General features: G+C 38.0%; 1 protein-coding gene across 2 annotated transcripts; it reads left to right on the top strand.

Moving 5' to 3' along the window:
- The first annotated feature begins 2,974 nt into the window (after window positions 1-2,974).
- LOC105185059 (WD repeat-containing protein 44) lies at window positions 2,975-9,727 on the top strand. 2 transcript variants are annotated; one of them, XM_011144279.3, is made up of 7 exons: window positions 2,975-3,385; window positions 3,844-3,997; window positions 4,179-4,566; window positions 4,690-4,817; window positions 4,925-5,059; window positions 5,186-5,476; window positions 5,848-9,727. In XM_011144279.3, the coding sequence occupies exons 1-7, from the start codon at window positions 3,318-3,320 to the stop codon at window positions 7,579-7,581; spliced, it is 2,898 nt and encodes a 965-aa protein (XP_011142581.1). In that variant the 5' UTR covers window positions 2,975-3,317; the 3' UTR covers window positions 7,582-9,727. The 2 variants fall into 2 exon arrangements, with proteins under 2 accessions (XP_011142581.1, XP_011142580.1); XM_011144278.3 differs by having other exon boundaries at window positions 4,179-4,817.
- Window positions 9,728-13,180: the final 3,453 nt, after the last annotated feature.

The raw sequence follows: 13,180 nt of genomic DNA on the forward strand, positions 1-13,180 counted from the left end.
TTTTTGATCGATATTTGCAGAAAGTACATATGTTTTCCAATGTTGTCAAACGTAATTAAACGCAATGGAAAGCGTATACGTTTCTAGTTGCGAATACTACACAATTAAAAGTCATTCTACAATACGTGTTGTAAGTTGTAAGCCGTAAGAACTGATCAATTATGGCCGATTATTTTTATAATAATTGATTGTGATTCGCCAATTCTTACGTCTTACAACTTACGACACGTATTGTAGAATGACCTTAAGTTCAAGAATACCGTGTCAGAAACGTATGCGCATTTTTACTATTCGCAACGTACGGATACGTATTACGTACGTATACGTAAAGTTGCGTATAGATTCAAGAATAGGGCCCCTGCTGCTGCGGCGTAGAACCAAATTTAAGCCGATGGAAACGCGTCTTACTAAGCTCATGTTACTCCCGCTTCGAACCACAAGTTTTATTGAAATGATAGCGAATTGATATCCAACTTTAATCGACGGAAACGGTTGAAACTGATTGGAAGTACCAACTTTTCTTAATCACTAGAGAAATTGGTGACAACTACAAGATAACCTACATATAATCTAAAATGCAAGCATTCCTTTACGAAATGTGATTGCCATGACATTTATCTCACATTATTAAAATTATTCAGGTAAGCAGTTACATTTATATAAAATAAATGTCAACAACAAGATGTTTCGAACAAGAAGTATATGGTCACTTAAGTTGGCTCTACTGAAATATCAATTCTTATTGGGTCTTCCTCACTTCTGCTGTGCTTCCACTGGAAACAGTACCTTAATTCGATTTTGTATAATCCGAAATAGAACCGAATTGACGACTACGGTGGAAACTAAGCCACTGTTTGTACTAACTCCTACCTAGACCTAGACTGTGTTCTGATATTTACTGCTAGTATTGAAAATATATAATTTATATCACATATATTATAGATTTTTAGCGTAAGCAGTAAATGTGAAAGCAAGCAGTACAGTGAACTGTTGCACTAAGAGAGGATTCACATCTAGGCAGAAAAGCAGAAAGCAGAAAGGCAGCAGCTAATCAGAACTCGCGCTGATAGTCTGTACTTCTTTTCTGTCTCTCTTTTAAGAGAAGAACAGACTACCAGCGAGACTTCTGTGGTGGTACTACGTAATTTTGTAAACATAGAAAGGCGTAAGCAAGGAAAAGAAAATAGATAGGACAGGAAAGTTGATGCTTATAATAATTCGTACTACCTAATAGCTTTTCTATGACAGATCGGGAATCTTCGGTTATAGAGGATTGTGTTACTATCTTTAATATTTTAGCTAAAAACATTCGGCAACGGATAAAATAGTATAGTGATTTTTATGAAATTACTAAATATTATTTGGCTGTTTTGATATTTTTTTCCATTATGGATTAAATGAATGTGTACTAACAGCTAATATAACCTCATTTAATAATATACATAATATTTTTTGTCATCTTTATCCTGTAAGTATATATTTTATTTATATATCTTATTATTAATAAGAATATTAATAATTATAATAAACTAATTTATTATTTTATTTCTAATAACCTATCTTTCTCAGTTAGTGAATATTAAATAATCTTCAACTAAAAAGGATTTATTAGAAATGAAATTAATATTTGTAAAAAGAGAGAGACAAAGAGATAGATCAATGGATGCAATAATAAGAATTTTAATGGGAGAAGAAATAGAAGAAGAAGAAAAAGAAAATTTACGATTAGAACGCATATTTTTAAGAGATTGAAGCAATCCATTTGATTAGCATAAATCTCCTGGGGACATCCAAAGACATCCCAGGGCCGTTCTAAGGATATAGGATGTCTCCAGGACATCCCTTGGATGTTTTCTGAACATATTTGCTATCAGAGATGTACGGTGCACTTAGGGTAAAATATTAAATGAAACCTTTATTTTCATAAATAAATAATGATACTTATAAATAATAACATATACTAATAAGATTTTAATATAATTTTCATATTTTATTTCATTATTGATTAAAATATAAGAAATGGAACAAATACAAGGTGGTTCAAATATGAATTTAATTTAATTAAGTAATTTTGTGTGTGTGTGTGTGTGTGTATGTTGTGTGATAAGATATTCAATATAATATAAAATAATATTTACCCATAATTTCTTTTAAATTCATATGAATTTTCACTCACTTTACCACTCATTAATAACATTAGCAAGAACATAGACATCCTAAAACTAGAGAACGTACGCACGTCATTATATAAACTGCCTCGTAAAGGTTAGGAAATAGATATAGAAAAAGCTATGAAGATCTTTCTATTTGGGGCTGTATTCCGTACTCGCGTACCGATAGTTGTCGGTGTCGTTAAGTAGTATTGCGCAGCTTTTTTGTTATGTGAAAAACCTGCGCATTGCCGCTAACGACACCGACAACTGTCGATATGCAGGTACGAAATACAGCCCCAGCACTTCGGACGACAACCGAAACAGCCCGATGATGCACGATTCTGTTTACTTACATAGTTACTTTCTTTATATAGACAGGAAATTTCTTTCTATTTCTTCGTCTATCATTTTACGTAGTTCCATTACAGACGTCATTTCCGCTGGAAAAAACACTCCAGAAAGTTCAGCTGGAAAAAATAAATTCCATTGTTCTTCAAAAAATTATCACTATGGTTAAAGTCCCTAGAAAGTTAATTTTCCTATTGGATATTAAGGCCCAGTTCCACAACTTGCTTTAAACGGAGTTTAACTTTAAACTCCGTTTAAAGCAAGTTGTGGAACTGGGCCCTGTAATTTAAATTCTTCATGATACTGATGATTGGGTAACTAGCTGGTTAAGTTAACCAAGGTTAGTAGAAACGGACATCACTCCAACCAACTTCTTGCATCGCAAGTGCACTGGTTCAGGAAGTTCTTCGAGATGGAGCAAATGCTCTCTGATTCAGCTAAAAAGAACAGACCTCCCGACTGTATCGAATGTGACTGAATGCACGCGAGGAATGCAACAATCGCGCAGTTGCGGGCGCGAGCTTGTGATGTGATAGTGGTAGGTGTAAGTTGGCGTGAAGCTGACTGGCGCACGGTACTTGCGGTGAGCACTTGCTGGTCGCGGGTGTTCGTACAAGTTGGTGTTGTAATAACCTGTCATCATAACCGCTGCCGCCGATCCGAAGATGATTCCGCGCGACTTGCGTACGCGATTCAGCTCTTCCTGCCTAGCCCCGAGCCTGCCGTTCGCGGCTGAGCGACGCGCGTGACGTGCGCCGGTGACACCGATGCGAGGACGAGGGTGTCCTCGCGGACCTTCCACTGCGGCGGACGACGATGTCGGGCAGCAGCGACTCCGAGGAGTTTTTCGACGCGGAGGACGACTCGTTTCATCGCGTCTCGCGGTAATTGTCGCGAAACATCCACGTCGTGCATCGTGGAGGATATCCGCGGAGCGTCCGCGACATCTCGTCAGCCGTATATAACGTGCGTGGGCGGACGTCGATGCATTCTCGTGTGTCACGCCGCCGACCTAACCGCGATTATTCAAAGGCGGATCATGGTTCTCTATGCGCACGAGCGACCTTGTGATGCATTACCGTTTTGTTTCGTTTGTCATACCCGTGACATCACCTCTTTCCCGCAGACTTCTGTATGTCAGACAGAAACTACATTTCTGGAGACGTGTCAACTGCGTATAATTCTCGAGGCCGGCACGTTTAAAATTCAAACTGATGTCAGCTCCTGTGATTGACATTGCAGGAGCGTGAAACTATATTTTTAGAAATTTTAGATGAATTTTTGCCAATGCACATAAATGATATATAAGATAACTAATTGTCACAATGTTGTTTGTTTATAGGAAAGTTAAGCAGCGTGATGCTGTCAACAATGAATCTCAATCTGATAAAACATCAGAAACTTCCAAACAAGTAGACGATCATGTTTTTGCAAAACCTGCTGAGCCTAAATCGATCGTTGAATCCAAGGATCTTGTCCAAATTAAAGATAAAGTTGTAAGTGTAAACGATACGACGTGTCATGTAATTGGAATGGAAAGTTAAAAAGGAATAGCACTCTAATAACTTTAGTATTTTGCAAGATCAGAACAAAGTTTTCACATGAAGCATTTTGTTATATGTCCATGAAATATCTCTTGGGAAAAGAAAATAAAGTTAAATAGAAGAAACATTTTAGGATGAAGATAGCAAGGAATCAACGACGACAGACAAGATTGTGGGGAGGAGAAGATTTCGTGAGCTTCGCCAACGTATGCAAACAGAAGATGACGATATTCCGATTAATAGTTCCCCTCCAGACAGCCAGACATCTTCCATCGAGGGTGTTTATCCCACCCCTTCAAAAACGACCCATCCATTCAGAATCATAGAGCATGACACTCTTAGCTTACAAAGTATGACCTCCCTAGGACGAGTGGGCCGAATTCTGGCAGGAGTCGCAGATAATGCTTCTGGTGTACTTGTATCTGGTATATCCCAGTGTCCTCCTTCTGCCGCCCTTACCCGTGAGAGTCAGATGTCCTCCATTGCTAGTATTCCAAGCAAAGACGAGGACACAACCTCTGGTAAGGTGTCCCAGTCTTCCAGCATCCTTACGTTATCAGGGGATGTCCTTCAGGAATCCTCTGTTAACAGTAGGTCCAATTATACTTCTCACTCGCAAAGTGACAAGACTGTTATGCTTCAAGAACCCGATGTCATCGCTAGTACAAAGAATAACGGGAAATCAATGGAAGATGTTGCGGTGCCTGGTGTGCCCGTTGCTCCACCGCGCCGTAAAAAGAAAACGAAGGCTCATACACCGAGTGACCTTGCTGTAAGATTTATCTCGGTTACTTTCGTTTCGTTAATTGGCATTTGGTCAAAAAATGATTTACGAGTGTATGAGTTTATCGATTGAATGAAAATACAAATTGGTTCCAGCCGTCTGTGGAAGCGCTTGTACCCGCATCGCCGCTTCCAAGTCCAGCGAGTACCATAGAGTCGATCACTAGAGAGTTCGAGCATTCACTTGATATTCGATCCGCGACAAAAGGGCAGTACGTCGTCAAACCGCAGGTAAACAGGCTCTGGCAGCGAATTTGTGAGAGCAATTTTGGCATATGTTAGATTTGTAGTTTTTAATTTACTCACGATAACTGCAAATATTTTATACTCAGTATTGAACTTATTACATATCTATAGGATGAGGATAAATCGAGAGCGGAAGGACCGTCTAGTGAAGAATTAGAAAGGGTAGAGAGAATGAAAGCTGAGCTGCTTAGTGTAAGATCGAGTGAGAAATCTAGTAGTCCACTAGGATCAGTATCGAGCAACAGTATTGGCCGTTATTCTTTAGGTCCTCATAAGTTCTCAGGGATGAGCCCACAAGGTTCCAAAGAGCGGCGTAAATCCGCTGGCGATCAAGACATGGTTAAGCAGTTGAATATGTTCGTGAGAACCAGAACAGATTCTGGCAAGCGTCTTACTGATATGGTTCGTTGTATAGATGTATCAAGTGCACGCATTATGACCCATTTTAAATACCTACTTAAAATATTTCGGAAGAAATGCATTTAAAGTGCAAGCGGTGGGCATTTAAAATGTATACATTTTAAATGTCCATCTAAAATAAAATAAAATTCCTCTTAGGAGAAAATGCATTACACGAGAAAATGTTTCAAACAGAATTTGAACAAGATCATAGAAAGATTGCTGTTTTTGTTTTGTTTCCTTAAAATCAATAAATTTTCGTCTAAAGCATCTTTTCCCGAGAGAAATTTTATTTTAGGTGTGTATTTAAAATGAGCCGCCTTGTGTGTGTATATATCAGGGGAGAATATAAGAATTCTTGATTTCTATTGTAGGAGATCTTGGAACAAGTGACCGTATTGAATTTAGATACGGGTGAACGAGTGCCATTAAGTATAGCGGAGGACAAGTTGCCGCAGTGCATTAATCCTTTGTCGTTACACATTATGAGGCTTACGTCTGAGTACATCAGCAACTCTAGTCTTGAGAAAGAAAAAGAGAGCGACGAGGAGAGCGTGGATAGCAAGATGTCCAGTATACCTCCTGACGAGGACGTGTCTGTAGGTAGGGTTCGTAAGCGAACGCAAAAGCTGAAGCGATTCCTAGGCTCCACCGTGAAGAAGACAATGGATAAAGCGAAATCCATCGCGCAAGAGGTATCGCATGCGAGGCACAAAGAGGATGTTATGGATATAGTGGACGAGGTCTATCCTGGCGAGCAACAGTATATCAAACTGAAGGCATCGAATAGTCACAAGGGTCCGTATGAGTTCAGCTGCCTGCAGCACGTTCAGGATCTCAGCGGCGAACACGTGGGGCCTGTTTGGTGCATGAAATTTTCCGCATGCGGCCGACTGTTGGCCACCGCCGGGCAAGATCGCGTTCTCAGGATTTGGGTGCTGCGAGATGCCTTTACGTATTTCCAGGACATGCGAACGAAGTACAATGCCGAGAAAGTCAGTCCTACACCTTCGCAGGAATCGTTGGTCTCGCAACAATCTATGGAGGATCCCAACGTCGTGGCTAGTGCCTTCAGCGAAATAGAAGGAACGAAAAGCCCGTTCATGCCAAAGCCATTTTGTACATACACCGGTCATACCTCTGATCTGCTCGATGTCTCATGGTCTAAGAATTACTTCGTTTTATCTTCATCGATGGATAAAACTGTCAGGCTTTGGCACATATCCCGCAAGGAGTGTCTATGTTGCTTTCAGCATATCGATTTTGTCACCGCGATAGTATTTCATCCGCGGGACGACCGGTACTTCCTCTCAGGATCGTTAGATGGCAAACTGCGCCTGTGGAATATCCCGGACAAGAAAGTCGCCGTGTGGAACGAAGTGGACGGACAGACGAAATTAATTACCGCGGCGAATTTCTGTCAGAACGGCAAGTTCGCGGTCGTCGGCTCGTATGACGGTAGATGCATATTTTACAATACCGATCAGCTCAAGTATCACACGCAGATACATGTACGGTCGACGAGAGGAAAGAATTCCACCGGTCGCAAAATCAGCGGTATCGAGCCGATGCCGGGCGAAGACAAGATTCTGGTCACGTCGAACGACAGCCGTATTCGTCTGTACGATTTGCGGGACCTAAATCTGTCCTGCAAGTACAAGGGATACGTGAACGTCAGCAGTCAGATTAAAGCGAGCTTCAGCCCGGACGGACAATACATAGTTAGCGGCTCGGAGAATCAATGCATTTATATCTGGAAGACCCATCACGACTATTCCAAGTTTTCCAGCGTCCGTAGGGATCGGAATGATTTTTGGGAAGGCATAAAGGCACACAATGCTGTGGTGACGTGCGCCGTGTTTGCACCAAATCCCGATAGTATTATCAAGCAGATCGAGGCGAGAGAACAGTGGGAAAGCAAGGATGACTCCAAAAGTGTGGATAGTCCCAACGTGGGTGTTGTTCCCGTTGATCCTGTCGTTGAGCAACGCACTAAAGGCTGCGGAGGCCACGTTCTCGTGAGCGCCGATTTTAATGGATGTATAAAGGTTTTTTTAAACAAGACGAAACCCAAGCATAGTTCCCTACCAGCATCCGCACTCGCGTAACGTATTGTTGTATAAATTTATATATACGCGGTGGCCCATGTAAAGCTCAACAATTTTGTATCCCGAGATAATCAATTTTGATTATTCTGGTTCCGAATTTTATCGATCCCAGGAGTCTTTAAATCTACGTCAAGACTCATCCTCATTTGTCTCGTTTGAAGGTGGCGATAACTTTGAAATTTCAAGTGAGTAAACTTTAGTAGACATGGTGACATCGCTGTTAATTTAACTTTCTCCGCGTCACTGTTATCACTTTCTGACATAAAGACATTTACACTTACCTCGTGTGATTCAGAAAATCGCCTGTGTAAAAAATATGTGTGTATATATATATATATTTTTTTTTTTTTAAGTAAAACTGTTAAAATTCTTTGATCTAATGTTGAGCCTTACGTGAGCGATCTTATATATATTTATATAGTATATAGTGATAGAAATAAGAAATGTAATATCCGCGCGCGAATACTCTTCCTTTGCATCTTTATGTATTGTAAATTTTACTGTGTGTCCTTTCCGTGATGAGGAGGCGCACGGTTGTATGCAATTATTTGTTTAGCAATATATTGTTTACGCTAAGTTGCGCAAAATATCTATTTCACTGTTACTACGAAGGCCGTTTCGCACAGAATAATATGTTGATGATATATGAGTTCCCACGAGATCATGCTTGAATGTTTTAGTTCCAGTAAAACGATTATCACAATAGCGAATACTATCGGTATTATACGTCACATATGGATATTACAATAATAACACCGTTGACGTTGAACAAGTGAGATTCGAGTATACACTTGGAATCTCTTTTCTGCCGAAAGCTTTTTCTATCTTTCCTTTTTGTATTGCAGTTCGACGGTGCTGGTCCACTGTTACCATCGAGTTACTATTTTACGAGAGATTTATCAAAATTATGTCATATAGTACATGATAATTGTGAAGTTGTCCATGAAAGTATGTGACGAATATTGAATATCGTTCGTTAACACATATTACATGCGACAACGAAATAAAGTTACAAACGAAGACAACACAAGAGCACCTTGGTGAAAACGAAGTATAAAAAGAATAAAAAAGAAGAAGTAGAAAGAAAAGCAAAAAAGTACGCAGACGACGAGTAATAAATAATTCAAATAGCTCTCGTTTTATTGATTAACCACCGAACTCGCAGGTTTATATAACTTTTCGATCATTTATCAATAGGGCGAAGTGTTAAATAGGAATTGCTAATTTTTATGGATATTGAATCGGATTTTGCAATCCTGATGATTTCTAAAACGCGTTCGACTAGAACACAATAGCTGTAAGATAGTGTAACACATCGAAGACAATATCAAAAGTGTTTTGAGGTTGAAATACCACGTGGTTACGTTTTTTCTACGAGCGTCCTCGGTATTTTAGAGAAGATATAACGCGTTATCTTCATCGTGAAATTTTAGAGTAACGTTTGTGAGGCGTGTTATATGATTTGACGTTGCGCTATGTGTAAAGGATGCGTCGGTACCCGTAATATACGTACATACACACATATAGCTCACACCTTGTATATTAATGTTTTGCGGTAGAAATTGTCATACGCTCACGACACTCGCTACTTAGATTTTAACGCAATGTTGTAGAATACGCCACACTGATCCGATGTTATAATAGACGCGTTATGCATGCTACGTGCGCATCTTGCGTCATTGTCAATTACGGAGAAACTGGAAATTATTATCTTTAAGGATAAACATGCATGAGGACAGTTCGATATTGTCCAGGACTCGATGCATCATGTTTCACGTTTTATTTTCTACATTGAGCAGTTAGCGATTTTTGAAAAAGTTCGCACAATTAATGAGATATGAAGTAATCTAAACTTCTCACAGCAATGAGTAATGAGATCCGAGTTGCGGATAGCGTAAAATGTGTTTAAGCTATATCGTGATCTTAATGTAAATATACAAGGAGGGATTGTAGGTATTTTGTGTAAATGCAATTGTAAATACATCGTGTATCGGTATCTGTCGATGGTAGCCAGCACAAAAGCTATTATTTCCCGTAGCGGTCGTGTAATATAAACTGTATTAATAGTTTATTGACATATTGTACTGTGTCTGATTTTTAGGCCTGTCTCACGTACGTTGGTACACATAAATCTACATTAATCATCGTCGCACGTTGTGCTTTTATTTTACAAAAGCCCGTCTCGGAACTCCCTTATTTTTATTTCTACATAATATAATTCGAGAATGGATTTTCCGATGAAATAATGTTTATTCGTAATCAATAGATCTTCTCTGATCCGTTGTTCAGTTGTACAAAAATAAGATAAATAATAAGAAATTGTTAATTGTGTGTGCTAATTATATGTGCAGTCGGGTGTAAGGAAATAGTCCGGTTCCGGTTTACAACCAATTTTTACACAACTAGATTTTTATACAAACCAGATTGTTAGCGAATATTTCAAAGCCAAGTATATATATATATATATATACAGGGTGTCCCAAAAGTAACGGACCACCCTCATAACTTTTCAGTATTGTAGTTTCAAGGAAAATGATCTGAACAAAAGTTGTAGGGATTTAAGTGAGCTACCTTATGATGACCTCGATTTTGACTTTAACCTCTATTTTAAAAATCATTTGAAGGTCAACTTGCGTTTTTTTAAATGGGAACCCTTATTTTTTATCAGACTGTTTTTTTTTACTAGTCAATTTGAACAACTTTTGTCTAAACCATTTTTCTATTTGTCTAATGTTTTTTGAAATATTTAAGGAAAACTTGATAACTTTTTCAATATTTAACTTACGATATCTCGCTAACTATTTGTCGGAAGAAAAAGTGGTACTAGACTTTCTTACTTTATTTAGTCTCAAGAATATATTGTTACAATAGCGCCCTGATTTTTGTTAATTTGATGATTTTGAAATTTCTAAAAGTCAGTAAGTATTCTTTTGTATACCGTAGAAAAGCTGCGCAACGATAACGAAATTGTCGTTAACTTCAATAACGAGTTAAAGAATCGCACCACTGGTTCCTCTCTGTGAAGTTACTTAGCCAGGATTCAAACCTTTTTCAATTGAAATCCGAAGCTTGAATTGTAGAGACTTTGCTCTCTTTACGTTTATGTGAGATTTCAACAGATGCCGCTAGATGTCACTGAGCAGTCCTTTAATCATTTCTGAGCAAATTTAGCGCGGAACGGTTCTGTGTAAAATTACACTTCCAAATTCTCCGTTACTAGCCGCCACTATTTTTACTGGAATGTTAATGCTACAGTACGATTCAATGATAGGTTAGACGGATTTTTTATTCTCAAGTAGTATGATATATAATAAAAGTCAGGAGACTTTTTACTGTCATATAGAGTGATTCAATTGTAAGTCAAAAGATACTTTTACTCATTAGTGAATGCTGGCGAAAGCGAATGTATGATTTCATTTCAAAGAAATTTAATTACGCACTAATATCTTTGTTCACAAATTGACTTATTTAATAGTCGTTTCTATTTTCAAATAATACGACTCAAGTCGGGGGGGGGGGAGGGCAAATTAAAAGGATTATTTTTTTAAGCAGCATGATTCAACAATGTGTCAAAATAATTTGGTATTTTTTTGTTAATGACACGACCAACCGGCATATGGGGAGTAGACGTTTAATCCTATTTGCGTATAAAAAATAAATCCTAAGCTGAGGATGAATCGTATTACGTTACAAACGTTGAACGTGAATCGAGCGACTAACAAGTGGCACGTTCTTCTTAGAACGCGAGAGTCAGCACGATGAATGGCACTTAGCGAGCATGTAGGTGAGCCGGCCGGCAAGTGCTCAGGTAGATAATCGAGATAGTATCCGTGTGTACGACGCTCGTACCTACAATATCGCGGACTTGGCATGATAATTCAAAAGAGATGACTTTGATGACGGTTTCACCATCCGCCGTTTCACCGCACACGATAATTGATAGCGTTGCGTTACGTATAGTAATGTACGTAAAATATGATACGTTGCTAAGCAATGATGTGCAGAGCAATGATCTACTTTTCGTATGCACATGCTATTTTTTTCTCCTCTTTCCTTTGTTTAATTTTATCCGGATGGCAGCAAAATCTCCGACGAAACTTTCGAGGAAGATACCCCGGGCTCGTGTTAATAATCGTTACTCGAAACTTGTGCGAGTGAGATTTGAGTTCAGATTTTAAATTAGAGACAGATGTGAGTTTTTCGGTTGAATTGCTATTGTATTGTAAATACAATGTCACATTTATTATATTATATTATATTAATTCAGACGAGAAACGCTCAAGTCTATTTTTAAATTCATGTCTGAATGCCTCACGTGAGGCAAGTTTTAAGCAACAACTATTAACACTGGCCTTCGAGATGTTCTACTTTCTTTCTCTTTACTTTTTTTTTTTTCTTAAAGATGTCTTTAATAGCGTTTTCGATTGAGGCCGATTTAAATTGTCTTGGAAGCGATTCGACCCAATTAGTCATGAGTGCAAAAAATCTATTCGCGAATTCAAGTTAGATCCTTGTTACATAGCAAAGATAGAAGCAAAGTGGCACACGGATGTATTAAAATTTTTGGAACACCTGAAATTCTCGGCACATATAGGCTCCATGTACCATCGAAAGCGGCTCGCTCATTTAGCGTTTTTCATATTGAGCGTCGTCGTACCACTTGCGGCAGGTTTAACTTTATAAAACCGGATACGCTTATTGTCGAACAACTACTTCGAGCCCACATACTATTTTAATGATTTATCAAACGGTCATGAACATAGTCTGACTCGCATCCTTCCAGCTTGGCAATTTATAACTTGTATATATGTAATCTATATAATTGAATTTTGCGGTTTACCTCTATGTTTACCCTTAATTTTGTATATCACGAGAGATCTTGTTCTCGTAGACAAACAAAAAAATTTCGCGATCGTTCTTATTGAGTTTTCGTTCGATTCTTTTCATGCACCAAAAAAAGAAAGTATTCTATTTGTAAAATGATTTTTCCTATAGTTTCATATTCTAAGCGAAGCCTTTTACAGAAAAAGGATTCCTTTTTCGATAAAATAATTAAAGTGAACCATTCATCTAAAATTTATTAGATATTATTCTAATTATTTTCCTCTTATTTCAAGAAGATTTCCTCTTATATCAATTAACTTTCCTCTTATGAGAAGAAGAATATGTTGATTTGAACGTCGGCTTCTTTTGTTCAGTCATGCTCTACCTCCAGACACGAAAGAAAAAATAATCATATATTCAGGGTCAGAATATTTGGAACGCCTTTTAAAAAAGGTATATCTTTCGCTGTAACATATAACGAAAATAATTTATCCATATTTGGTCGAAAAGAGTTTATAATTTATTGCAAAAAGTTGAATAATATATTCTTTTTTAATTATGTTTCATACAATTGGTTATGATGAACATCTTTGTAGCTATGAAATCCATAACAAAACTGATTGGAAATTTATTTGTTATGATGATCTTATTTCTTACTTATTGTAGAACTGGAGCCAGAAGTACATCTATATATATATTACTTTTCGCTATGCATTATAATAATTTTTTCAAATTAACTAGTATAAAACCAGTAAGAATAAAGTACAGTAAAAAT

Source organism: Harpegnathos saltator, unplaced genomic scaffold (genome assembly GCF_003227715.2).
Source record: "Harpegnathos saltator strain DR-91 unplaced genomic scaffold, Hsal_v8.6 scaffold228, whole genome shotgun sequence".
Classification (NCBI taxonomy): Eukaryota; Metazoa; Arthropoda; class Insecta; order Hymenoptera; family Formicidae; genus Harpegnathos; species Harpegnathos saltator.

What these genes read in the sequence shown, in the direction of transcription:
- LOC105185059 (XM_011144278.3), top strand. Translation starts at nt 3,318, where the DNA reads ATGTCGGGCAGCAGCGACTCCGAGGAGTTTTTCGACGCGGAGGACGAC. An exon ending in TCCAAATTAAAGATAAAGTT is followed by an intron (nt 3,998 to 4,178) that starts GTAAGTGTAAAC and finishes GAAACATTTTAG; the next exon opens with GATGAAGATAGCAAGGAATC. An exon ending in AGTACGTCGTCAAACCGCAG is followed by an intron (nt 5,060 to 5,185) that starts GTAAACAGGCTC and finishes ACATATCTATAG; the next exon opens with GATGAGGATAAATCGAGAGC.